Genomic DNA, 27,534 nt, shown 5'->3' with positions numbered 1-27,534 from the left:
TTGACATTTGAAGCATAAATTTTATTCAGGTCATAAGCAGGGACAAGAGATGGACAAAATCAAACGTCCTCTTCTGTCTTCATCTTTTCCCTAATCCCTGAGGCAACAATGGCAAAGAACAGCTCAGGGAAGAAGGTGCGAATGTAAACTGCTGCTCTGGGGATAGGGTTGGCCATAAGTACCTCCTGCTTCTTACTATTCACTGTGCGCAAGACTTCTTCTGCCACCTCCACTGGATGCACACCGTATTCCACCTTTCTGAAAAAGACTGTAAAATCAAACAAAAGGAATGAGAAATACAGACTTGCAGGCACACCTTTGGCAATGGTAGTGAAAGGATATACAGTTGGTGCATCAGTTAAGTCAGTTAAGTTCCTACACACTTTCAATTTCTTCTCTTCCCCTCTTTCATATTTCCTGACCATACACTCTAAGATCTTCCGTAAGGGAATGAGCAACTTGATTGCAATTGAAGTCTTCCTTGTGATCGTACCCACCTCTACCTGTATGCACTGCTTTATTTCTTTTCTCACATGATGTTTTCCCTTTACGTGTTCCTCCTTTTTTTCACCATGCTCCTCTTCTCCAATATCTCTTTTCTTTTGCTCCTCTAACCTGTATATCTTTTCTGTTATTTCCATTCTTTTCTTTGTGCTCCCTTCTTCTTCCTGGGAAAAGTTTCCATACTGCTATATGGGTCTCTTTAAAATATGTTCCTTACATTTCCAAATTGATGCCTCCCAATTGCCAGATGCTGGTTGGTGATGGTATGAATAGATGAATGTTGGATTCACAGTGCTGACAGAAATATCAAATTCTTCCATTTCAGCTCTAAGACAATCAAAAAAGCCTACAGCAGCATGTTTAGAAGCAGCATCTAAAAGAAAGAAAAGAAATATAAGGGTGTTTGGATGTATTGATATGAATATATGATAGTGTTCCATAAAGCATCGATGTTTAGAAAACTGATCAGGGAATGATTAGCCAAAAGACAGAAGAGTGGTCAATGATTTCAGCCAGCGAAATTTTCATATGACATTTTGAAAACAAACAAAAGCAAATGATATGTATAGGACTCATCCAGTATATGTATGAGTCTCCCTATGCGTATGAAAGAGTATGTGTCTGGTTCTCCCAGTTAGAAACATTAAGTTCATGGTTCAAGAACTCTATCATCTCTGCAGTTTGAAACTGTCTTTGGTAGACAGACAGCTGAAACAGATGAGTCTCCACATCATATGATGCTGCAGTTTGTGACACATCAATGAAATACAGTGAGATACATAGCCATTCCTGGAATGCAGGTCTACTAGTGTTTTGCAAACAAATTAGGCCTTGGTTTTCCAGCAGGAATGACTGAGGTTTTTATTATCAAAGTTAATTTTAAAGTAAATGATTGTGACAGATGTTTTTTCAGTTGCTGTTGGCCCCTTTTTATTGACAACGGTATTAAGGGTAATAGTCTATGAATCCTGACCAAAAACTAGAACTTCGTGCTAAGAGCTGCAAAGCACTCATTCATCCTGTTTTTGACTTGGTTTATGCTGGAAAACCATCTGTCCAGAATACAATCTAAAAAATGTCATGCAAGCTTCAGGAATGGCAAGAAACTCCCTTCATTTGTTTTGAAATTCTACTTCTGTCAGTTTCATTTCATGCAGTATAGATATAGGTAGAGGTATTGTAAAAATTTTCTCTTTTATACTCGTGATTTTATACATCTAGAGCATATCCTGAAACAACTGGCTGTTTCCTAGATGAAAACCATTTCACATGTTCCATCAATGTGTTGTTTCTTTTCTGAACCTTTTTTGCAGTTCTTACACTTCCTACTATATTACTTTTGTAATTGATATATCAGGAAGACACTACCAAGCCTGGTAAAAACAGAAGGTTACCACCCATTAGTACTCATGTACGAATATAGAACAAATCTGCAACAAGGTCTGAAATATCAAAAGGGATTTTATGTCCCTTAAAAAGATGTTGAAGGGATCAAGTGTGCAGGTAGTGTTCTCTTTCCTCCCAGCTGGAGAATGGGACCGAAGAAGAAGGACATGAATGGATCAGGTGAATGATTGCATGTGTGGCTGGTGCCATGCTCAAGGTTTTCGGTTCTATGATCTGAGGCACACCTTCAAGGGATTCACCACTGTTTAAGTAAACTATAACTGTACCTTAAGAAAAGTACAAAAGTACAAAGTACAAAAAGTGAGAATACAGAAGAACAGGCAGTAGTATTACAATTTCTGCCACCTTGGCACTGGCTACAACACTGCAGCCAAGTCATTACTTTAGGTCTTCATGCAGCTATGTGATTAACTCAATCCAGATTATGAAATACCATGCTGAAGCATTTTGACAGTTTCTGCCTCATCTGTTTTCATCTCTGGGTGGTGAAGGAAGAATTATATTCCTCACTGCCCTGTCAGTTTCATGAGAGAAAAAACATTAATTTTTTGCTGAGGCGATCGGCTCCGGGGCAGACGTGTTCTGCAGCGGAGCAGGGGACCGAGGCGGGCAGGGCTTTTTGTCCGGCATCGAGGCCACTCGGGGGAGCCGCCGGGACCCGGCTGTCCTCGCGAGGGAGGCTGATGAGGCGAGGGCGGAGCCAGCAGCGCCCCCTCCCAGGCTGTTTAAAAGCTGCCCCTAGGGAGCGGGAGCGACCAGGAGCGCGGTGAACAGGACGGGCAAACAGGGCGTGGCACGTCGAAGGGCGTGGCAGTTTGCGCGGCAGTTCGCGCGGGCAGGGCGAGCGCGGGGCTCATCGTCGCTCTGTTGCAGCTGCCTCTCCCTTCGGTGCTTGTAACCTGCTTGCGTAGAACCTGACCATGGTATCGACCAGGCAGAAAACCGTGGCCTCCGCATCTCGTGAGGCATCTCCAGCCACGGTCGCCAGTGTGGCTACTCAGACGGAGGGCTCGGGGAAACACGCAGCCGTCCAGGTCCTGGGCTGCAGAGTGTGCCCCAGCCTTCTGTCGGTCTCTGACAGCAGTGGTGGGTATGCCTGTGGGAGGTGTGCCCAGGTTGAAGAACTGCTCAGCCAGGTAGCGGAGCTCCGGGAGGAGGTGAACAGGCTCAGGAGCATCAGGGAATCAGAGAGGGAAATTGACTGGTGGAGGTGCGCTCTACCCTCTCTGAGGCAGGCTCACGAGACTGCCACGGCACAGGCGTCTCCTGTTACGCAGAAGACGGAGGTTCACTCCTCCAGCCAGGCAGCGGGAGGAGACCTAGATCAAGGGGGGGAATGGAGGCAGGTGCCTATTCGGGGTGGTAGGCGAGCCCTCTCTCTGCCCACCTCACCTTCTCATCCACCCTTAAATAATCGATATGAAGGACTAGAGCAAGACAATCTAAATGACAAAGTAGACAAACACCCGTCCCAGTTGGAGGGGGCGCCTAAGACAATGCGACCTACACGTCGCATTGCCACATCATCCTTCAAAAAAGAAAGAAGGGCTATTGTTATGGGGGGCTCCCTCCTGAAAGGGACAGAGGGACCGATATGCCGACCGGACCCAACCCGCAGAGAAGTCTGTTGCCTCCCTGGGGCTCGGGTGAGAGACTTTGCCAAGAAAGTCAAGCGCCTGGTACGGCCCACTGACTACTACCCGCTACTGGTCTTTCAGGCTGGTAGCGATGAAGTAGCAACGAGAAGTCCGAAGGCGATCAAAAGAGACTTTAGGGATTTGGGGCGACTACTTAGAGGATCAGGGGCGCAGGTGGTGTTTGCCTCTGTCCTTCCGATAGGGGGGATCGAAGCTGAAAGACGTACTGTTCACATAAACTCGTGGCTTCGAGACTGGTGTGACCGGCAGAATTTTGGTTTCTTTGATCATGGGAAGGTCTATGCTACACCGGGCCTGATGGCACCGGATGGGATGCGCCTCTCTTGGAGAGGGGTAAGGATCTTAGGTCAGGAGTTGGCAGGGCTGATAGATAGGGCTTTAAACTAGAGTCGAAGGGGGAAGGGGCTAAAACCAGGCACGCCGGTGAAGACCTAAGGGATGGTACGCTAGAATCAGAGGGGCTGTGTGCCAGTGGGGTCCTTTGGTCAGATCCACAAGGTGCTGAGTGTAAGGAGACGCACCTGAAGTGCTTTTACACAAACGCACGCAGTATGAGGAATAAAATAGATGAGCTAGAAGTCCTGGCCCAGTCCCGCAACTACGACATCATCGGCATAAGCGAAACCTGGTGGGATGAGTCCTGTGACTGGGGTGTTGCGATAGATGGTTACAGGCTCTTCAGGAGGGACAGGCAGGGTAGGCGAGGTGGTGGGGTGGCGATGTATGTGAAGCAGGGGCTGGACTGTGTGGAACTTCAGGTCGGCGATGGCAAAGTTGAGAGCCTCTGGGTAAGGATCAAGGGACGAACGAATAAAGGGGATGTAGTTGTGGGAGTCTATTACAGACCGCCTGGCCAGGATGATAGCACCGATAAATTATTCTTTACAGAACTAAGAGAGGCCTCGAGATTAACTCCCCTTGTCCTTATGGGGGACTTCAACTTGCCGGACGTTAACTGGGAGTGCCACACGGCTGACACGAGCAAGTCCAGGAGGTTCATGAAGCACCTAGATGATAACTTCTTGGTACAGGTGCTAACGGAGCCAACTAGGAAAGGTGCCCTCCTAGACCTGTTGCTAGAAAACAGAGAGGGTCTGGTGGGAGATGTGGTGATTGGTGGCCGCCTCGGTCATAGCGACCATGAAGTGGTTGAGTTCAAAATTTATGGTGACAGAAGGAAAAGTGCCACCAAAACCTCATCCCTAGATATGGGGAAAGCGGACTTCAGGCTGCTCAGGGAACTAGTCAGTAAGGTCCCCTGGGAAACTGCTCTTGAAGGCCTCGATGTCCACCAGTGCTGGTCACTCTTTAAGCGATGCCTCCTAGAAGCACAAGATAAGGCAATTCCAAAATATCGCAAGTCAGGCAGGCGGGGCAGGAGGCCGGCGTGGCTGACCAGGAACGTTCTAATGGAGATTAGGCGGAAACAGAGAGTGTTTCGCTACTGGAAGGAGGGCCAGGTGTCATGGAAAGAATACAGGGATGCTGTTCGTGTTTGTAGGGAGAAAGTTCGAGTGGCCAAAGCACAGCTAGAGTTGAAGCTGGCTGTGTCTGTGAGAGAAAATAAAAAGGGTTTTTTTAGATATGTAAATGGAAAAAGGAGAACTAAAGAAAACATAGGGCCGCTCCTTGATAGGGAAGGTCTCCTCACAGACGATGACGTAGGCAAAGCAGAGACGCTTAACGCCTTCTTTGCCTCTGTCTTCAATGCCGATGATGGGCTTCGGGACCCAGGGTGCCCTGAGCTGGAGGACCGGGACGGTGGGGATGACAAACTCCCAACTGACCCTGAACGTGTGCGGGATTTGCTACTCCACCTGGATCCCTACAAGTCCATGGGTCCGGATGGGATTCATCCCCGGGTGCTGAAAGAGCTGGCGGATGTCATCGCGGAACCTCTCTCAATTATTTTTCAACGATCCTGGGAATTTGGAGAGGTCCCGGTAGACTGGAAGCTGGCAAATGTTGTGCCGATTTTCAAGAAGGGTCAGAAAGAAGATCCTAGCAATTACAGGCCTGTCAGTCTCACGTCAGTGCCTGGTAAAATCATGGAGAAGTTGGTTCTCGGACTTATTGAGGCGCACCTGGGGGACAAAGCAGTCATTGGTCCCAGCCAGCATGGGTTTGTGAAGGGTAGGTCCTGCCTAACTAACCTGATTTCCTTTTATGATAAGATCACCCGTATGGTGGACCAAGGGAAACCAGCTGATGTGATTTTTTTGGACTTCAGCAAGGCTTTTGACACGGTTTCCCATAGGATCCTACTGGACAAAATGTCCACCATACAGCTAAATAAAAACATCATACGATGGGTGAGCAATTGGCTAACGGGCAGGGCCCAAAGGGTTATGGTAAATGGAGCTGCGTCAGGCTGGCGGGCGGTCACCAGTGGGGTCCCTCAAGGCTCCATTTTAGGGCCGGTACTTTTCAATATTTTTATAAATGATCTGGATGTAGGAATAGAGGGTATTTTGAGCAAGTTTGCTGATGACACCAAACTTGGAGGAGTTGTGGACTCAAATGAGGGCGTAAAGGCCTTGCAGAGGGATCTGGACAGGTTGGAGAGCTGGGCGATCACCAACCGCATGAAGTTCAATAAGAGCAAGTGCCGGGTCCTGCACCTGGGACGGGGAAACCCTGGCTGCATGTACAGACTGGGCGATGAGACGCTGGAGAGCAGCCTAGAAGAGAGGGATCTGGGGGTCGTGGTAGACAGCAAGTTGAATATGAGCCAGCAGTGTGCCCTGGCAGCCAGGAGGGCCAATCGTATCCTGGGGTGCATCAAGCACGGCATCGCTAGTAGGTCAAGGGAGGTGATTGTCCCGCTCTACTCTGCGCTGGTGCGGCCTCACCTCGAGTACTGTGTGCAGTTCTGGGCACCACAGTATAAAAAGGACATGAAACTGTTGGAAAGTGTCCAGAGGAGGGCTACGAAGATGGTGAAAGGCCTGGAGGGGAAGACGTACGAGGAACGGCTGAGGTCACTGGGCCTGTTCAGCCTGGAGAAGAGGAGGCTGAGGGGAGACCTCATCGCAGTCTACAACTTCCTCGTAAGGGGGTGTCAAGAGGCAGGAGACCTTTTCTCCATTAACACTAGTGACAGGACCCGCGGGAACGGGGTTAAGCTCAGGCAGGGGAAATTTAGGCTGGACGTCAGGAGGGGGTTCTTCACAGAGAGGGTGGTTGCACACTGGAACAGGCTCCCCAGGGAAGTGGTCACTGCACCGAGCCTGTCTGAATTTAAGAAGAGATTGGACTGTGAACTTAGGCACATGGTGTGAACTTTTGGGTAGACCTGTGCGGTGTCGAGAGTTGGACTTGATGATCCTTAAGGGTCCCTTCCAACTCAGGATATTCTATGATTCTATGATTAATGACTGATATCTCATAGGCATCTTTTAGGGATACTATCTTGTAGGGAGTTATCTTATTACTATAATGTCTTGTAGGGAGCTGTCTTAAAGCAATTAGGAAGCGTTCCTCTGAAAAGGTTGTGTAACCGATAGCCCAGCTGAAGTGCCTCTACACCAATGCATGCAGCACAGAAAAGAGAGAAGAGGGGCTGGAAACCACGGTGTAATTTGAAAACTATGATCTAAATGCTATCAAGGAAACATGGTGGGAAAAATCACACAACTGGACAAGACCAATTGAGTGTTACAAACTTTTCAGAAGAGACAGGCAGGGAAGGAGGGATGGGATGTTGCCCTCTATGTTAGAGAATGGATTGACTGCAAAGAGATGCCTCTGACAAAGAGCTATGGACAGGTTGAGAGCTTCTGGGATAAAAAAAAAGGCCAAACAACTTGCGGTTGTGTTCTACTACAGGCCACCTGATCAAGAGGAGCCTGCTTGTAAGGCCATCTTGCTTTAGCTACAAGGAGTGTCATGCTCACAGGCTTTCATCACAATGGGGGATTTCAACCTCCTGGGTGCCTGCTGGGAAAGCTACATAGCAGGCTGTAAGCAATTCAAGAGACTCCTGGATTCAAGGGTAACTTCCCAGTCAAGGTATCAGACAATCCAATCAGAGGAGCAACGTTACTGGGCCTGGTGCCCACCAATGCAGACGAACTCATTAAAGAGGTTAAGACTGGAGTCAGTCTGGGCTGCAGTGACCACACCCTGGTTGAGTGGTGCTCCATGATCTTGCTGGGCACAGAGGTGAGACTGTCCGGCCTATAATTCCCTGGGTCTTCCCTTTTACACTTTTTAAAAATGTGGGTTATGTTTCCCTTATTCCAGTCAGTGGGAACTCCACTGGACTGACACAACTTCTCAAATCTGATGGATTGTAGCTTAGTAGCTACATCCACTAGTTCACTCAGGACCCGTGGATGCATCTCATCAGATCCCATGGACTTGTGCACCTTTAGGTTCCTTAGTTGGTCTCAAATCTGATCTTCTCCTACAGCGGGCAGTTCAGCATTCTTCCAGTCCCTGACTTTGCCTTCTGCGCCCTGGGCTATGTGGCTGGAGCTCCTGTTGGTGAAGACTGAGGCAAAAAGTTCATGGAGTACCTCAGCCTTCTCCATATCCTGGGTGACCAGATCTTCCATTTCCTTCCAGAGAGGGCCCACAGTTTCTCTAGCCTTCCTTTTATCGCTGACATACCTATAGAAGCCTTTCTTCTTGCCCCTGATATCTCTAGCCAAATTTAGTTCTAAAAGGGTTTTGGCTTTCCTAACCTAATTCCTGGCTGCCCAGGCGATATCTCTGTATCCCACCCACGATATCTCTGCTTTCTTCCACCCTATGTAGGCATCCTTTTTCTGCTTGAGTTTGGTCAGGAGCTCCATGTTCATCCATTGACCTAGAGGGCGAAAGCTCCTTCTCATCTCTCCTGCCTGTCATAGAACCATAGAATCGTAGTATGACTTGTGTTGGAAGGGACCTTAAAGACCATCTAATTCCAGTCCCTCTTTGTTGGGATGCATCTCTCCTGAGTTTGGAGGAGGTTATCCTTGAATATTAACCAGATTTTTTGGGCTTCTCTTCCCTCCAGGACTTTGTGCCATGGTACTGTATTGGGTTAATGTGGCTTATTTTTATTTTTATTTTTATTTTTATTTTTATTTTTATTTTTATTTTTATTTTTATTTTTATTTTTATTTTTATTTTTTGGGGGGTAGGGGGGTGGGTTGTAGGAGTGGCCTCTGTGAGAAGAGTTAGATAAGAGACAGTTTTAGCTGGCTCCAAAGGGACCCACTGCTGGCCAGAGCCAAACCAACAAGCACTGCACAACAGCATCTGAGAGAGTGAGGAGTTAGGAACAGCACTGCAGACACCAAGGTCCATTAACAAGGAGGGGGAGGAGGTGCTCTAGGCACTAGAGTAGAAGTTCCCCTGCAGGCTGTGGAGAGGAGCATGGTGGAGCTGGCTGTTGCCCTGCAGACCGTGGTGTACCATGGTGGAGAAGGTTTCCATGCTGCAGACCATGGAGGAGCCCATAGTGGAGCAGGTGGATTTGCCTGAAGGAGGCTGTAACCTATGGAGAGCCCGTGCAGGAGCAGGCCCTGGGTGGGAGCTGCAGGATGTGGAGACGAGACCACTCATGAGCAGGAGATCTGAGGGGAGCAGCTGCTTGTGGGGGACCCATGTTGAAGCAGTTCTTGAAGAGCTCCTGCCTGTGGGAATCATAGAATCATAGAATCATAGAATATCCTGAGTTGGAAGGGACCCTTAAGGATCATCAAGTCCAACTCTTGACACCGCACAGGTCTACCCAAAAGTTCAGACCATGTGCCTAAGTGCACAGTCCAATCTCTTCTTAAATTCAGACAGGCTCGGTGCAGTGACCACTTCCCTGGGGAGCCTGTTCCAGTGTGCAACCACCCTCTCTGTGAAGAACCTCTTCCTGACGTCCAGCCTAAATTTCCCCTGCCTGAGCTTAACCCTGTTCCCGCGGGTCCTGTAACTAGTGTTAATGGAGAAAAGGTCTCCTGCCTCTCGACACCCCCTTACGAGGAAGTTGTAGACTGTGATGAGGTCTCCCCTCAGCCTCCTCTTCTCCAGGCTGAACAGGCCCAGTGACCTCAGCCGTTCCTTGTACGTCTTCCCCTCAAGGCCTTTCACCATCTTCGTAGCCCTCCTCTGGACACTTTCCAACAGTTTCATGTCCTTTTTATACTGTGGTGCCCAGAACTGCACACAGTACTCGAGGTGAGGCCGCACCAGCGCAGAGTAGAGCGGGACAATCACCTCCCTTGACCTACTAGCGATGCCGTGCTTGATGCACCCCAGGACACGATTGGCCCTCCTGGCTGCCAGGGCACACTGCTGGCTCATATTCAACTTGCTGTCTACCACGACCCCCAGATCCCTCTCTTCTAGGCTGCTCTCCAGCGTCTCATCGCCCAGTCTGTACATGCAGCCAGGGTTTCCCCGTCCCAGGTGCAGGACCCGGCACTTGCTCTTATTGAACTTCATGCGGTTGGTGACCGCCCAGCTCTCCAACCTGTCCAGATCCAGATCCCTCTGTAAGGCCTTTACGCCCTCATTTGAGTCTACAACTCCTCCAAGTTTGGTGTCATCAGCAAACTTGCTCAAAATACCCTCTATTCCTACATCTAGATCGTTTATAAAAATATTGAAAAGTACCGGCCCTAAAATGGAGCCTTGAGGGACCCCACTGGTGACCGCCCGCCAGCCTGACACAGCCCCATTTACCATAACCCTTTGGGCCCTGCCCGTTAGCCAATTGCTCACCCATCGTATGATGTTTTTATTTAGCTGTATGGTGGACATTTTGTCCAGTAGGATCCTATGGGAAACCGTGTCAAAAGCCTTGCTGAAGTCCAAAAAAAATCACATCAGCTGGTTTCCCTTGGTCCACCATACGGGTGATCTTATCATAAAAGGAAATCAGGTTAGTTAGGCAGGACCTACCCTTCACAAACCCATGCTGGCTGGGACCAATGACTGCTTTGTCCCCCAGGTGCGCCTCAATAAGTTCGAGAACCAACTTCTCCATGATTTTACCAGGCACTGATGTGAGACTGACAGGCCTGTAATTGCTAGGGTCTTCTTTCTGACCCTTCTTGAAAATCGGCACAACATTTGCCAGCTTCCAGTCTACCGGGACCTCTCCAAATTCCCAGGATCATTGAAAAATAATTGAAAGAGGTTCCGCGATGACGTCCGCCAGCTGTTTAAGCACCCGGGGATGAATCCCATCCGGACCCATGGACTTGTAGGGAAGGATCAGTTTGGGAAGGATGGCATCCCATGAGAGGGACCACATGCTGGAGCAGGGGAAGAGAGTGACTATGAAGGAGCAGTGGAGATGAAACATCATGGACTGACCACAGCCCCCGTTCCCTGTTCCCCTTGCATCCTCCTGCCCCCCTTGCTTGGCAGGAGGATGTAGAAGAGGGTGGATGGGGAGAAGGTAGTTTTAATTAATTTTTTTTTTTTCCAGTTTCTCACTGCTCTAGTTTGTTAGTAATAGGTATCACATTAATCTCCCAATGCTGAGTCTGTTTTCCCTGTGATGATAATTGTTGAGTAATCTCTCTGTCCTCATCTCAACCCTTGAGCTCTTTTCTTCATATTTTCTCCCCCTTTCCCTTTGAGGAGGGGAAGTGAGAGAGCAGTTGTGGTGGAGATCAGCTGCCTAGCCAAGTAAAACCACCACACCCACATCAGGAATCATAGAATCATAGAATAATTTGAGTTCTACCTTCTTTTAGTTCAAATCCAGTATCTTTCTGTGCTATCGCTACACTCCCTGATAATGACTCTCTCCCCATCTTTCCTGTAGGTCCCCTTCAAACACTGGAAGGCTGCTGACACGTCTGTGTCTTGTGCTGTGGATCCTAGAGCTGAACACAGTACTCCAGGTGGGGTCTTATGAGAGCAGAGAAGAAGAGGAGAATCACCTCTCTCTACCTTCTGGCCACACTTCTTTTGATGCAGCCCAGGACACAGCTGACTTTCTGGACTGCAATTGCACATTGCTAGCTCATGCTGAGCTTCTCATCCACCAGCACCCAAAGGTCCTTTTTATCATGTGCTGTTTTCAAATAATTCCCTACCCAGCCTGTATTTGTGTTTAGAATTGCCCCAAAACAAGTGCAGGACACTTATACTTGGGCTTGATCCCTCTGGATGGCATCCTCCAGCACCACACAGTCTGTTGTCATTGGCAAACTTTCTGAGGGTGTACTCAGTAATTCTGTGATCATAATTCCTTTGAGATGGAGGCACCGGAATTGCCCACAATGTTCAATATGTGGGTGCTGTATAGATTTATACAAAGGCATTATGGTAGGATTTTTTTTCTCTATTATTTTTCTTACAGTTTCTGTCACTGTAATTTGCTTTCATGAATCCTTTCATGTATGTGTCACAATCCCAAGGTCTTGTGGGACTTCTGTTTCAGTCTGTCACCTACTCTGACCTCATGTCTCAGTGAAAATTCTCTATTTACATCTATCTTATATATTCTGTCTATCTTTGTATTTTATGAATTGTAAGACCTTTCATCATAATTCAAGACAGCTTAGCTTCATTAGGACCTTTGAGTGAAACACCTTCCTGAAAATTTTATGGAAAGCCAAGCAGAATGCAATAAATGCATCTCCTTTTATTCTCCTGTAGAGAACTCCATTAAGCGCATGAGTCATGAGCTCTCTATACAAAGCAGTAGTTAATCTCTACCATTATGTTATATTTATACAGTTACTTTCTTATTTACTGTTTCTACTAAAATACCCAGTGCAGATATGTACTAGGTTTGGCTGGGATGGAGTTAACTCTCCCCACAGCGAGACCATGAAGTGCTGTGCTTTGCACTTGCAGTTACAACGGTATTGATACTGCTCCAATGTTTTGGCTACTGCTGAGCAATGCTGGCACAACATAAAGACTGTGTCTCCAACCTCCACCCTCACACCTAAAGGCTAGTAAGCTGGGTGTGGGCAAGAAGTGGGGAAGGAACTTTGCCAGGACAGCTGATCTACACTGGTTAAAAGGTTATTCCACACTGTATGGCATCATGCTCAACATAAAAGCTGAGGAAGGGGAAGAAGGGAGGGACTCTCATTATGAAAGTGTTGGTTTTCCAAGCAACCACTATATATATTGAGGCCCTGATTCCTAAAATGTGGCTGAACATCACTTGCTGATAGGAATAATTTTCTCCTTTTCCTTCCATGCGGCCTTTGCTTTTTTTATTTTTTCCTTTCCTTTGTTTTCTTTTTCCCCTTCCTTCTCCTTTAATTGAAATGTTTCTCATTTCAATCCATGAGCCATTTTTCATCATATTTTCTCCCCCTATTCTTTTCAGGAGGGGAGTGAGAGAGCAGTGTGGTGGAACTTAGCTACCTATCAGTGTGAAGCCAACACAAGATATTAGAACTATAGGTCTGTTGTCCCCTGAATCCCTCCCAAGAACTTAAAAAACCTTGCTGTCACATTTGATACCTTCCTATCCACAGGCACCTTAGGCAGAAATTAAGCTTCACAGTACTTTAACTGTTTCTCCTTGAGTTCCACTTCTTATTCTTACTGAATAAGGATGCAAATTGCCATTTTTAATAACTAAATATTAATGGAATATTCACAATTTACACATTAGAATGAATATTTTATAAATGTATACTTTTGAATTTATGTTATATGAATGTATAACTTACAAGCTGCACGAAATGGGATTCCTATTTTTCCTTGGATACTATTAATTAGAACAATTTGGCCAGTTCTTCTTGAGATCATGTTGGGAAGAATGGCTGAAAAAAGAAATAGAAAGAAAAAGTCAAGAAATTAAAAGAGTGCAATATATTTATTGGGGAAAAAAAAAGTGACAGCTGCATTAAAGATAGCAGCATTTTAACAAATTATAGAATCATAGAACATCCTGAGTTGGAACGGCCCACAAGGATCCAAGTCCTGACTCCACAGAGGGTCTTCTGCCCTATTTGCTTCACTTAACAACATTTTGGAATTGCATGTTCCTGTGCTCTTAAGAGGTTGTATTTAAAAAGCGATCAGCACTGGTGGGCCTCAATACCTTCAAAAGCTGTTTCCCAACAATCCTCACTAACTAGTTCCCCGAGCAGCCTTAAATCTGCTCTCCCAATATCAAGGGATGAGGTTTTGGTGGCAGTTTTCCTCTGTTACCAAAGGTCCCCTCCTGCCTGTTGGTGAGAGGGAAGATTGTGTTGTGGCTGGCTGACAAATGTGTCTCAGGGATGGTAGTGTATGATTCCAACAGTCATCTCCTTCTCTGACTCCCTGATATTCCTCTTCCTGCTTACCTCCTCACAAAGCTCTATCACCACACTGAGCAGTTCTTCTACCTGGGCACACCTCCCACAGGTGTATTCACTGCTGTTGTCAGATACTGACAGAAAACTTGGACACACCCTGCAGTCTGAGACCTGGATGGCTGTGTATGTTGTCTTGGGAGCTCTGTCTGGATAGCTGTGTTGGTTACTGTGGCTAGAGAGGCCACAGCGGACATAGCTTTCTGCTAGTTGAATACTATGACTGAAGCTCTTTGCCAGCAGGTTACAACTGCCATTGAAAGTGGCAGAGTGACAGTACCTGCCCTGCATGCTTTAATGTAGAAATTGCCATACAAACTACTGTGCCACACCCTGGCTGACACAACACACCCTGTTTGCCTGTCCTTTTCTCAGTGATCCTGGTCACTGTCAATTACTAGGGCTGCCTTTTGTTGGAGTAGGCGTGGCTGCCATTACTGCTGGCCCACTCCCACACCTCGTCAGCAAGATAGCTATCTTGCAAGAGCTACCTGCATCTGTGCTCCCCTGTGGTTTTCCTGGCTCAGGAAACACACTGCAAACTTTTGTCCCTTGCTCTGCTGTGGAACAGACCTGCACCAGAGCTGATTGCCTCGGTGAATGTTTTGAATGTAGGTTTGAATGAAGGTTTTCTCCACACTGCAGTAAAAAATATCACAAAATCTGGTAGCTGGAAATTGAAGATAGTCATTGAAAGCATCCAGAAGAGGGCAACAATCCTGGTAAAAAGACTGGAAAATGTCTTATAAGGAGAGGCAGAGGACACTTGTTTGGTTTGGTGTGTAGAAAAGTCCAAGAACTGACCTCTTTACTTTCTACAAGTTCCTGAGGAGAACAAGTGGAGATGGAGGTGCTGGTCTCCTTCATGATAACTGATGACAGGACGTGCAGGAGTGGCACAAGGCTATATCACAGCAGGTTCAGAGTAGGTATAAGGAAAAAAAATCTTTACTGTGAAAGTGGTCAAGAATAATTTTGTTTTAATATCATGGAACTGAAGCTACTGAGTAAATGCTGTGGTACTAAGACAAGGAAAAAGGGCAAAGAGTTTGAAACCTTGTGAAATTTTAGACTTCCCAAGAAAAATCAGACTTCTCTGGAATGATAAACAACTCAAAAAAGGCAAAAATGCTTTAAATAACTTTTGACTGATCTTATTAGGGAGCAGTGAGGGCCAGCTGTCCTATATAGGAAGACAAAATGGGAGCAAACAGTCCCACAGGACTGTGGTGGCCAGAGCTGGGTGCTCATAACATAGTCCATTGGCAGTCCCAGGCAAGACAAGCCATGAACTAGGTCTAAGGTTCATCCAGAAGGCAGACCACAGACAGGTATATGTACAACAAATCCCAAGTAAGCACTGAAGGCCTAGGCCTCAGCTGAAATGAGTATTCTAGGCTTATAGGCAGAGGGTGAGAGGAGGGCCTCAGGAGAGGCTTCTCAGGGCCATTACAACTTATTGCTGTCAACAGGATTCCGTCTTGGCTTAAATTTTTGGGTTAAAGCTTCAACACATTTCATTATGTGAGATTAAAAAATGGTTGGAGACAGAATCTCAGAGATTTTTTAAATCATAAGGAAGAGCTTTAATGGACAGAAAATACATTTTTCAATTGTTCTGGATTTAGCAAAATGAAAACAAAATCAAAACAAAAATTGAAGAAGAAATAGAAGGCAGTTTCAGCTCATTCCTAGTGCAAATCAGCATACAGGCTGGAAGAAAAACAGAAAAGTACTCTTGGAAAGATTGAAAGCTGGTATCCTATTAAGCAGACTGGTCAAGAAGTGTCTAAAATTCCAATTAGAAAGTCCACTTGAAATAACAGAGTGACTGTATGAGTTTTGTTAAATTAGTTTATATAATGGCTATGTTTGTATATAAAAAGAGAGGAAAGGAAAATGTGTTGTCACATCATGAGTTAGAGAAGCCAGACAGATGCAGCTGAGAGGAAGGTAAAGACAGGTACTGAAGAACTGATGCACATTTTTCTATTGAACCTATTCCACATCTGATTCAAAAACAGAATGCGCAAGGAAACAAGAATGGAATATGGAATGGAATGGAATGGAATGGAATGGAATGGAATGGAATGGAATACCTAGGGAAACAAACAGCAGGCGGCCATTTGTTTCTTTAGTGTTTTCCCAAGTGCTGAGATCTCAGTAATACACTGAACATGATTATTGGAATGATGTTTTGAAGGTCTTGGGACTACAAAGAATAGGAGTAAAAGATAAGGAAAAAAAAAAAAAAAAAAAGAGGAAATGGACAAAAACATAATGAACAAAGCTTCATAGATCTTCAGAGTGCCATGATGACATGTTAATATTTTAAGGACTTAATTCTGCATTTTTCAGGATCAAGCACCTCCTCAGTTCTAAGCATTTCAATACCTCCCTTGAAACAACAGAGAAGTTAAATCTGAAGTTATTTGTGTCTTGGTGTAACTTGTTGAGGTCTGCTCCATTCACTCTGTGCCTTCTAGACTGAACTTGGATTCTACATGCAGATTTAGGTACATTAAGGTTTTTTATTTGTCAGCTTATCTGTACCCCTGCAAGCACTTTGAAAATAGTTATATTTGTAACAAAGGTAGCAAGCACATAAGTAAAAGAGTCACCATAAACAAAACATAATAATTAGACATTTATATATACATATGTGTGTGACTTTCAAATGCCTGCTTATTTAGTCATCTATTTCCAAGCTCAGGCAGTCTGATTTTGATCTCATCACCTCGGTCCACTTTCAGTCCACCGATTTTCACGGACTTGTTCTGGATTATGGCAAAGCCAGTGACTTGGATCTCAAGCTTTAAGTAGTAACAGGAGAATGATAAAAAAAAATAATAAAATACCTTTGGTTAATGTTATAGGTCCAAAATAGTTGGCATCCATTATCTTTTTATCAAGTTCCAAAGAAATGCTCTGCACTGCTCCTTTTACCTTCATACTTGCATTGTTGATCAGTACATCCACACAGCCATAGCAATCCAGGATTTCCCTAGCTACATCTTGAATGCAGTCTATGTCTGAGATATCCAGAAGAATGAGCTTTGGTGTATAAGTCTAACAAAGAAAAGAATTATTTCAAGGACTCCTGTTTTATAAAAATGTATTTCTATTTGCTTAAAAAGAAATTCTTAATAATTTACCACTATATCTGAAGAAAGTGTTTTTACCACTCTCATAAAAACCTTGATTTTTTTTCTTATTAACCCATTCTAGAAAGAGTGTAGCTCAGCAGTAAGTATTCATGTACTCTGATATTCAGATGTAGGTGCATAAAGTAGAACATCATGGGAAGGATAGGTTGGATTGATTCTATCCCACTGAGTTTTGTCTCTCTGTTTTGTAATCAGTGAAGGCACATAGATACCCACTAGGGTGACTCCTAGCACTTCAAATGATGGTCTTTTCATAAGCAGCCCTCTGGAGAAATTTGCTGACCACAGAATCAATCTAGGATATAGTGCTTTGAAAGAAGATTTACATGTACATGAAGGGATTGAATTTACAGAGGGAATGTAAAAAGTAGGAATGGTTTGTTTAATTATATGATATCCAAACTGATACTCTTGTATGATTGCTTGCAAAGACGACTTTTATGTAGCAAACAAGTGAAACACTGCAGAACAAGGGCAAAATGCAAGTATCTCTTGGTTTGATGAACAGAGGCTATAGAACGTTTGATGTCTTCAGGAACACCTATACCCGAGAATGAGTTAGGCATCTGTTGATCATGGAAGGAAAGCTTTTCCATGAACTTCAATAACCACCTTCCAAAGAAGTACCTTTGGCAGCGTGGGCAGACTTTACAGGTCTTGAATGTCTACTTACATAGTGACCCCGTAGTAATGAGAAAAAGAAACTCTTAGTGTGCTCCCATAGCTTGCTAGCTGGGAATTCTCCCAGATTAGTGGAGATTAAATTCAATCTTTAGACACATCTCCCCTTTCTTGAGCACTCTTACTATGTGAAAAACTGGTGACAGTTTGTGCAATTAAATGAAGAACTTTGGATCTCTTACATTTGAATGAGGCAAATCCCTCTACCTAGCATTTCTAGTTGTCTGGTTTGGGGCAGGTCTTTGTTCAAAATGCAGGGCCACTCATTAGCAGTTATCTTGATTTGGGAGAGCAGGGTTTCTGACTTATTTTTGGCATCATGCTCTGAAGATCTTCAGAGGTGTTTAGTTCTCTTTCTCTCTCTGAAATCTGTTGGGTATATTATGTGGACAACCAAAATCTTTACTAACAGTGATTCAAGCTTCATGTATACTTCATTTTAGTGCATATAAAAGCACTTTATGTATCTGAAGAAGGTGTTTACTTTGACTTCTCAATTTTCAAAGCACAGTGAGGAAACACTTACCATGCTGGGGTCTGCCACACTAATTAAAGCATCATACAAAGCTTCCAACTTCTCCCATGTCCTGCCACACAATACAAGCCTTGCTCCTCCTGTGTGAAACACCCGAGAACATTCTAGGGGAGACAAACATTCAGAAAAAAATATTAACAATTACAGCAATTTGATAATGCTCATTTTAGTTGAAATGGGATCCTGTTTTTGCTAATGATGCTGAATCGTTTCTTTAAAATTCATGAATTTTGAGAGAATAAAAATATATATGAGAAAAAAAGAAAGTATCAAATGGAAACAATGTATATGATTAATAAATTAAATTTAAGGTATATTTTTACTGTATTATATTTATCAGAATTAATGATATGACACATTGGTACTTTTTAATCATGGCATGTAATCAAAAGAACAATATGACAGTTAATGGATGAAGGGTCTAAGTTAGAAGAAAAATGTTCTAATTGTCTTTCTTCTTTAACTGTCTCCATCTAGAAACACACTTACCATAAAGAAAAATACATTAAAAATACATGTTTATAGAGTACAAACTCTTTGGTAAAACTTCATGTTGCCCACAGCAATATAAAGATACCAACCAATCCCAGAATATAGCAAAGCTAGTTCTGTATGCTATCTTCATGAAACTCACAGCTGTATGAAACATATCTACAACTTTGAGATAGAGTTATCATGCAGAGAAACTCACCAGCCACTGTCCCACAGATGAGATGAAACATCAATTAATTGGAGAAAGAGACCTTTCTTACACAGACCCTTCTTTTCATAGGTGATCCATCCTCCCCAGGAGCCAGTGGAGGTTATGAAGACCATCTTGAGCTACCTCTCATTAAGACAGATTCCCTCAAGACTTCCTAAGAAGGCCACTGAGAAATTTCTGGGTATGTTGCACTGGAACTGTTTTTTCTCCATACAGTCATATGTTCTGGATTAGGGATTCGCCACTGTTTAAGTAAACTATAATTGTGTTTACTTAACACAATTCCTGTGTGTAAAACATCAGGCAGGAAAGGCAGGAAGCCATTGCTGAGCAAGGATCTGCTAGTCAAATTGTGTAAGAAGGAAATATGCTAGCAGTAGAAGCAGAGACATGTTGCCTGGAAAGAGTACAAGGGATGCCATCTGCATGTGCAAAGATGGGACCAAGAAAGCCAAGGCACAGATGGATCTGAGCTCAGCAAGAGATGCAAAGAAAAAAAAGAGATTTTATATGTAGGTCAGAAAAGAAAGGCCAAGGAAAGTGTACCCCCTCTGATAAATAAGGAAGAACTGGTAACAACAGACATAGAGAAGGCTGTGGTATTCAACAACTTTGCCTCAGTGTTCATGGCCGGTCAGGCTTCCCACCACTCTCATGTCCCTGTACCTCTAGGCAGGGGCTGAGGGAGCAAAGTCCCCTCCCACTGTAAGCAAAGAGCAGGTATGAGACCACCTGAAGAAAGTGAACCGGTAAAAGCCTATTGGGACTAAGGACATGCATCCCAACATCCTGAGGGAACTGGCTGTTGTAGTTGACAAGCCACTCTCCATCATATTTGAAAAGTCATGGAAGTCAGGTGAAGTCGCTGGTGACTGGAACAAGCAAAACATCACTCTCATTTCTAAAAAGGGCAGAAAGGAGGACCTGAGGAACTATAGACCAGAAGAGTAGGTTTCCTGGAGAAGCTGTGAATGGCCCATCCCCAAAATGTTTCAGCATGCAGCATGGGAAAGAATGTTTAATATTTATCCTGCACAAGATATCAGTATCCATGCTAGAGCAGTTCAGTTGGCACAGATGACCTCTAGGTGTCCCTGCCAACCTAAACTGTTATCTGATTCTGTGAAACTTTCAAGAGTGCTATGATTTTTCAAGATGCCCAAACTCAGCTGGAGCACTCTAAATAGTGCCTCTGTAAACAAAAGTACTGAAATATAGCCAACCAGAGAAAAATCATTTTAACTTTATCTTAAAATAAGCACTAAAATTAAAAACAAACAAACAAACACAAAAATTAAAAATATTGAGAGAAAGAGAAATAAGAGGTTTCCTGGAGAAGCTGTGAATGGCCCATCCCCAAAACATATAAAGGGCAGTTTTGGATGGGGCTTTGTGCAACCTGGTACCCATGGCAGGGCGTGGGTTTGACTTAGATGATCTTTAAGGTCCCCTCCAGTCCAAACCAGTCTAAGATTCTATGATTCTTCTAGTCTCTACAATGGCTTATTCTAAAAAATGCTACAGTATGTTATAAATAATATACTTATCTTTTTTTTTTTCTTTTCTTTTTAAAGAAGGCAGGTATATAGATAAAATAATGTAATTCTTCTCCCTTCTCCACAAACAAACAAACAAAAAGCATACCATTTCTAGTGCACATATGTGCTTTTCCAGACTGTTCAGATAATGGTAAATGACATTTCAAAGTCAGTAAAAGAAATCACCAAACCCAGAAACTAACAAAAACAAAACAAAACAAAAAAAAAAAAAACAAACAACAAAAAAACACAAGGTGGTAATAATCTTATAAATGGAAATAAAGGTAATGAAGTTATAAGAGGTGGTAAAGGATAAGCGGTAATTGTAATACACAACAAATGTTTGTTCATTGTCTTTTGTATTATAAAAACAAGGAGTTCCGTTTAAGGAACGGGAGTTGCGAAAGCTCCCTGCTGAAGTAAGTAGCTGTATAATACTTGGCTAGGCACTATGAAAATTCTTTTGCTTAATGTAACAAAAAAGAGAGCCCCCTCCCCTTCTCTTCTTCTGCATCTCAGTTGCCTCTTTTGTTCAAAGACACTGCTGCAAAGCTCATGTAACCATCTCCTGATAAGTTGCTAAACTAGTGTATCAACATCCTGCCTTCCTGTCTCACGCTGGGCCAACATGACCAAATAAAAAAAAAAGTTGAACCACAACGCTGAGGAAGACTACGGCCTTCATCTTCACGACCACCAGAGGGACAGAGATGACCCCCTAGCAACAGTGCGCACAGTCGCAGAATATACCAGGATGTCCTGTGTAATCCCAGAATTAGCAAGATATAAAAAAGGACCCTGGCGGGGGTGAGGTGCGCGCCGTTGTCGGAGCCAAGACTCCCCGGCCGCCCTGCGCTGTTTTGCTTGTTGTTGCTTACTCAATTGTCCTGGTTTCAGCTAGAACAGAATTAATTTTCTTCCTAGTAGCTGGTGGAATGCTGTGTTTTGGCTTAGGATGAGAAGAGTGCTGATAACACCCCGATGTTTTAATTGTTGCAGAGCAGTGCTTACACCAAGCCAAGGACATCTCAGCCTTTTGCTCTGTCCTGCCAACAGGCAGGCTGGGGGTGCAGTAAGAGCTGGGAGGGGACAGACCCAGGACAGGTGACCCAAACTAGCCAAAGGGGTATTCCATACCATCTGACGTCATGCTAAACAATATATAGGGGTGGCTAGCCGGGTGGAGGGGGCCGGACTGCTCGGGGTTAGGCTGGGCATCGGTCAGCGGGTGGTGAGCAATTGCATTGTGCATCACTTGTTTGTACATATTATTATTACTTTCCTATTATCACCATTGTATCATTATTATTATTATTATTATTATTATTTTGTTATTATTATTTTCCTGTCTTATTAAACTGTCTTTATCTCAACTCACGGGCTTCACTTTCCATTTCTCTCCCCCGTCCCAGAGAGGGAGGGGGGAGGGTGAGCGAACGGCTGTGTGGTGTTTAGCTGCCGGCCGGGTTAAACCACGACATCAATAAATTCCTTTCTATGATTAATACAATGCTCTCTGAAAATCAATTAAGGGGGCAACTTATTACAGTAATCATCTAACATCTGCTGGCCCAGTTAGGAGAAGTCTGTCCAGGTCTTCTGCCACAGCTACCAAATAAGCCATGGGTGAGCAACACTGACATCAAGAGAAGAGAAGGCTCTGGGGAGACCTCATTGCAGCCTTCAAATACTTGACGGGAGCATATAAACAAGAGGGGGAATGCCTGTTTACATGTGTTGATAGCGACAGGACAAGGGGGAATGGTTTTAAACTAAGACAGAGGAGATTTAGCTTAGCAATTAGGATAAAATTTTTCACTCAGAGGCATTCAGGTGAGGCACTGGAACAGGTTGCCCAGAGAGGTTGTGGATGCCCCATCCCTGGAGGCATTCAAGGCCAGGCTGGATGCGGCTCTGGGCAGCCTGCTCTAGTGGTTGGCACCCCTGCCCAGAGCAGGGGGGCTGAAACTACAAGATCTTTAAGGTCCTTTTCAACCCAGGCCATTCTATGATCAAGGAATCACAGAAGTAAACCCACTGGCCTAGAAAGAGAACAACAGACCCTGCTGCACATTGAAAAGCCAAGTTCAACAAGTGATTTCATCAAGTTTTTTCCTGGTTCCCTTTATATACAGCACACAGGGTTATTTCACATGTAACCTACCAGTTTTGTTCACAGATAAAGTCAGAGCTAGTCTGGGGAATTTCAATCCCTTGCTCCTCCTCAACTGTCGTAAAGATAATAGTCAAGTGAAGAATTATCCTCATGGCACATCCATTTCCTCCTGAAGACTCAGTTTTCAAGTTTGTCCCTTAAAGACAGGAACAGCCACTCTAACATTTACCTACCCAGGCATATCCCCATGCTCACAACTGCACAGGGACATCTCTAGCCAGGGAGGGACCTTAAGTAACACAGTTTCCATCCATTTTTTTCTTTCAAGAAGTCCAGGCACATTCAGTAGTATTAGATGAGCATGCTGCATTTTGTTCAGTATTATTCCTGTTGAGCCTCCTAGGCATGCGTTGTCTCACATCCAATTGATTCTCAGTACATACACAAACCTCTTTAAAAATAAAGCAACAGTACTTATGAACTGCATCCTTTGTATCTGTACATATAATCTCAGTCCATAAACATGTCTTAGTTTTGGCTGGGATTGGGTTAATTTTCTTTCTAGCGGCTGGTATGGTGCTATGGTTTGGGTTTAGGTTGAAAATAACATTCACAACACATTGATGTTTTAGTTGCTGAACAGTGCTTACAGCAAATGAAGGACTCTTCTGCTTCTCCTGCTGCTTTGCTGGAGAGTAGGCTGGACATGCATGAGAAGCTGAGAGGGGACAAAGCCAGGGCCCAAACTGGCCAAAGGCGTATCTCATGTCACATGATATCATGCTGAACAATAAAACTGGAGGGGGTTGGCTGGGGGGACTGCCATTAATTGGAGAATGTCTGGGATTTGGTTGGGTGGCGGTGACCAATTGCATTGTGCACCATTTGTGTTTTTTAATTCTTTTTTTTTTTTTTTTTTTTTTTTTTTTTCTTTTCCCTTTAAACTGCCCTTATCTTGCATTTTTACATTTTTGATTCTCTCCCCCATCCCACTGGGGGAAAGGAGTGAGTGAACAGCTGTATAGTGTTTAGATGCATGCCAAGTTGAACCACAGCAAAGCAATATAATTTTTATAAACTGCTAGAATTGTAAATGTTCAATGGTATTTATGCATAAATGAAGTAGAAGAGATGAAAGACATCATAAGTGGGTTCTCATTTGAGAAAGATATCTAGTAAAATAAATCATTTTTCAGTTACTTATTACAAAACACAACTTTCTTCCTTTCACAATAGTTGTATCTTTCTGCAAAAATGAAGCAGAATCTGCTGATTTCAGTATTAGCCAAATTTTATTAAAAGATGTGGAATATCACAGTTTAAAGCAAATTCATTCAATCTGAGTAGAAACAGGTGAGAACACCATTCATTTCCTACCATTTAGAAGGTTAGTAAACAGTGTTAAACTGAACTTGAGTCCCTCATCTTCTTTATTACCTAGTAATTTTATTAAAATGTCCACATATATCATTTTTGTTGCAGATTTCACAGAATTGCAGGATCACAGAATCATCTATGTTGGAAGACACCTCCAAGATCACCTAATCCAACCTCTGACCTAACACTAACAAGTCCTCCACTAAACCATATTACTAAGCTTTACATCTAAATGTCTTTTAAAGACCTCCAGGGAGGGTGACTGAACCACTTCCCAGGGCAGCGCATTCCAATGCCTAACAACCCTTTCATTAAAGAAGTTCTTCCTAATATTCAACCTAAACCTCCCCTGATGCAACTTTAGCCCATTCCCCCTCATCCTGTCACCATGTCTGCACATGGCAGAACAGACCAACCCCCACCTTGCTACAGCCTCCTTTAAGGTACCTGTAGAGCGCGATAAGGTCGCCCCTGAGCCTCCTCTTTTCCAGGCTGAACAACCCCAGCTCCCTCAGCTGTTCCTCATCAGACTTATTCTCCAGATCCCTCACCAGTTTCGTTGCCCTTCTCTGGATTCGCTCGAGCACCTCCATGTCCTTTCTGTAGTGAGGGGCCCAAAACTGAAAACAGTACTCAAGGTGCAGCCTTACCAGAGCCAAGTACAGGGGGACAGTCACTTCCCTAGACCTGCTGGCCACAGTGTTTCTTATACAAGCCAGAATGCTGTTGGCCTTCTTGGCCACCTGAACACACTGCTGGCTCATATTCAGCCAATTTTTTGTGTGACCAGGAAGTTTCTGCACCCTTTTTCTGCTAATATTAATTTCATCTCCTTTGGAAGATTTAACTGTTATTAAATGAAAAAACAAACAAACAAACAAACAACTATGATTTCCTTTTGATCTCTGAAGGTGAGGCTGCCAGTTTATCATAAAACTAGCAGACAATTGGAAACAGTTCATATAATACACTGCCAAGGAACCATCCAGTCTCCACCTCACACCTTTCACCCAGAGACTCATATGCTGGCCATAAGTCTAAATTGTCCCTCTCTAAACAAAAATACTTAAATATAACCAACCAGATAAAATGTATGCTAATATTATCTTTAACTGAAACTGAAGTTTTCAGGAAAAGGGAAAAGCTAGGTGGGATGTTGAGGTCCAACTTTATCTCATGCCTTGTCTCAACAGGCCCTGATGAACACCACTCCTTATTAGCATAGTCTCTATTTCTGTCATGGGTCACTGTTCTGCTCGCTTAAGAATAATTATACAAGAGCATGCCTTTCCAACAACTCTTGACTGCTTGGAAATGTAAGTTTTCTGGCATACTTAGAAAAGGCCAAAACGTAACCCCAAGCTATGTTTGACTTAGGAGGTACTTGCATCCACTGCCCTTCAAGTAATGTCTGCAGCAGGACTGTACATAAGCATGTATGACCCAGTGCTTTTAATCTCATAGGACTGTGTAAGAAGGAAATACAGACCAGGAAGAAGCAGATGGTAAATGACTGCTCACCTAGTCAACCCATTTATATAAACATAAATTATGATATACCCTTTTCTTCCCTCCAGTGAAACCACCGTCACACATAGTCAGACATCCCAGCTGGAGGTACTGAAGAATATCAAAGAGGAATAGCAAAGAAGAACATAGGTTATAGAGGGGTAAAATGATATGAATATGGAGAGAGAGCTGAGCACTTCCATATACAAGTGGAAGGGAGCAGGAAATCTAGAAGCTTTTAAAGGCTGAAAAGGAACCTGTAACAGAGTATCATGACACCTGTTTATGATTGCTGCTACCCTACAGTGGCAACCTATGACATAAGACCTCAGAGTAGCAACATGCTAAAAATAGCACTCAGTGTGCTTATAAAACCTCTTATTCTATTGAATTGAATAAACATAACGCTCTGCTGTTCCTAAAAGTCCAACATCAGTTCCTGTGGCTGAGACTAAAAATGTACATTTAAAAATGATAGGCTTTATTTATAACCGTATTTCCTAACTTCTGCATCCAGCTCAAGGTAATGAATGCACATGAAATCATGTAGAAGAGGATCTCTGCCCATTTGTGTTCTCTGACACTGAGAAGAAAAGAGACAACTCACCACTGCCTAGTCGAGAGATGGCATCTGTGATTACCACCACCTTGTTTTGTACTGCTGACCGGGACAGTAGCCATATGACTGACTGGTAAATATAAATAATTCCACTGATCCCGAGAATAACCAATGGTAGGGCAAGTACAGCAAGAATACCCATATCTGTGGAAAACAAGAGTACATATGAAAGTAACAGTAATGATAATGTGCATTCATTATTTTTCAAATTATTCTTCTCTACAAAAGCAATATTTTTTATGTGTAGAATAGCCATAAATAACAACATGCCAAAGGCTTGAAGCAGTAGGAAACTGTTTTCCAATCAGCAATTCCTTATTAAGCTATTTTAATAAGTTCTTTTTTATTATTATTCATTTTACTCATTATTGCATGTTCTAAACAAATTTAGTTTTCTTTTATTCAAAATGACTCTATGTTGGCAAAAACATAATAAAATTTTAGTACAAATATTGCCTTTAGGCAAAACATAGTATAAAATAAGCTTTTAATTATGTTTCTGTTGTGGGAAAACTAATAAAAAGCTTTTTATCCTAATTTCGGGTAAAATACCTAATATAAATGTTTTCTGTTTTAAAAGACATAGAAAAAAAATCACTTACTCTGGCAGGTAGAATCCTGGTATGGATAAGGTTTTCTTCTGAACAAAATTTTGTATTACAGGCTTAATTATAGTCCTTCAGCATTTTTATAGAAGATCACATATGTTGCGGCTGCTTGCCCTCTATGAGAATGGCTATGTATAGCCTACAGCTGTGACAGCTGGTCTTCAAAAGTAAATATAGCATCTACAGTGTGATTCACATGCCTGACCTATTAGCTAATAGGCTGGACAATCATGTAGAAGTTTTTAGTACAATATCAATTCAATTGTACAATGAAGCATTTATCTTTCTGTCTTCCCCTGGTTTGCAGTTGTTCATAGGAGTTGTGCAAAGGAAATCTCAGTCTATCTAACTGAGTCTATCTCAGTTTCCTGTCACTGGCCTTCAACTAACTTTTTGACTAACTTTATATGGAAAAACATTTGTACAAACTCCATGATAACAATATACCAAAAAAAAAAAAAAAAGTGCCATGAAGAATTTGTGATTTGAAGTAATCACTGTTCCACAATATTTACATGTATGTGCTGGGAAAAAGTCTCTGAGCAAGCTGGCTTTGGGAGTTAGTGCATAAAACTAAGCTAAGAGCTGGCAAAGGATGTCGCAGCGGAGGTCCCGTGACACGACCCCCGGCAGGACCCTGGACGAACCCCCCCAGCAACACGCTGTGGACCCCCGGGCACAGCGGTGGACATCTGCTGGTGACTTATGGTGGGCCCCCAGGCATTGTGGTAGACCCCCCTGCGAGCCCAGGCAGGCCACCAGCCTCACCGATGGAACCCTGCCAGAGAGACCCACAAGGCTCCTGGGCGTGGCGGCAGACCCCTGGCAGCGACCTCTGGTGGGC

The 27,534-nt window shown here is 43.7% G+C and overlaps 1 protein-coding gene across 1 annotated transcript; it reads right to left on the bottom strand.

Moving 5' to 3' along the window:
* Positions 1–26,805, bottom strand: DHRS7C (dehydrogenase/reductase 7C). Its single transcript, XM_084492565.1, has 7 exons — positions 26,685–26,805; positions 26,071–26,226; positions 18,212–18,324; positions 16,696–16,906; positions 13,208–13,300; positions 722–877; positions 1–268 (listed from the first exon to the last, which is right to left on the bottom strand). Exons 2-7 carry the CDS (start codon positions 26,222–26,224, stop codon positions 60–62), a joined length of 936 nt encoding a protein of 311 aa, XP_084348691.1. The 5' UTR covers positions 26,225–26,226; positions 26,685–26,805; the 3' UTR covers positions 1–59.
* Between the last annotated feature and the right edge of the window lie 729 nt (positions 26,806–27,534).

Source organism: Aythya ferina (assembly GCF_964211825.1).
Source record: "Aythya ferina genome assembly, chromosome: 18".
NCBI lineage: Eukaryota > Metazoa > Chordata > Aves > Anseriformes > Anatidae > Aythya > Aythya ferina.
The sequence above is the reverse complement of the archived record's forward strand: the minus strand, read 5'-3'. Positions and strand labels throughout refer to the sequence as shown.

Excerpts from the sequence above, each read along its gene's own strand:
- DHRS7C (XM_084492565.1), bottom strand. The coding sequence starts at position 26,224 with ATGGGTATTCTTGCTGTACTTGCCCTACCATTGGTTATTCTCGGGATC. Across the intron at positions 18,325-26,070 it reads CATCTCTCGACTAGGCAGTG|AATGTTCTCGGGTGTTTCAC; the intron begins GTGAGTTGTCTC and ends TGTCTCCCCTAG. Across the intron at positions 13,301-16,695 it reads ACCTATAACATTAACCAAAG|CCATTCTTCCCAACATGATC; the intron begins GTATTTTATTAT and ends TTCTTTTTTCAG.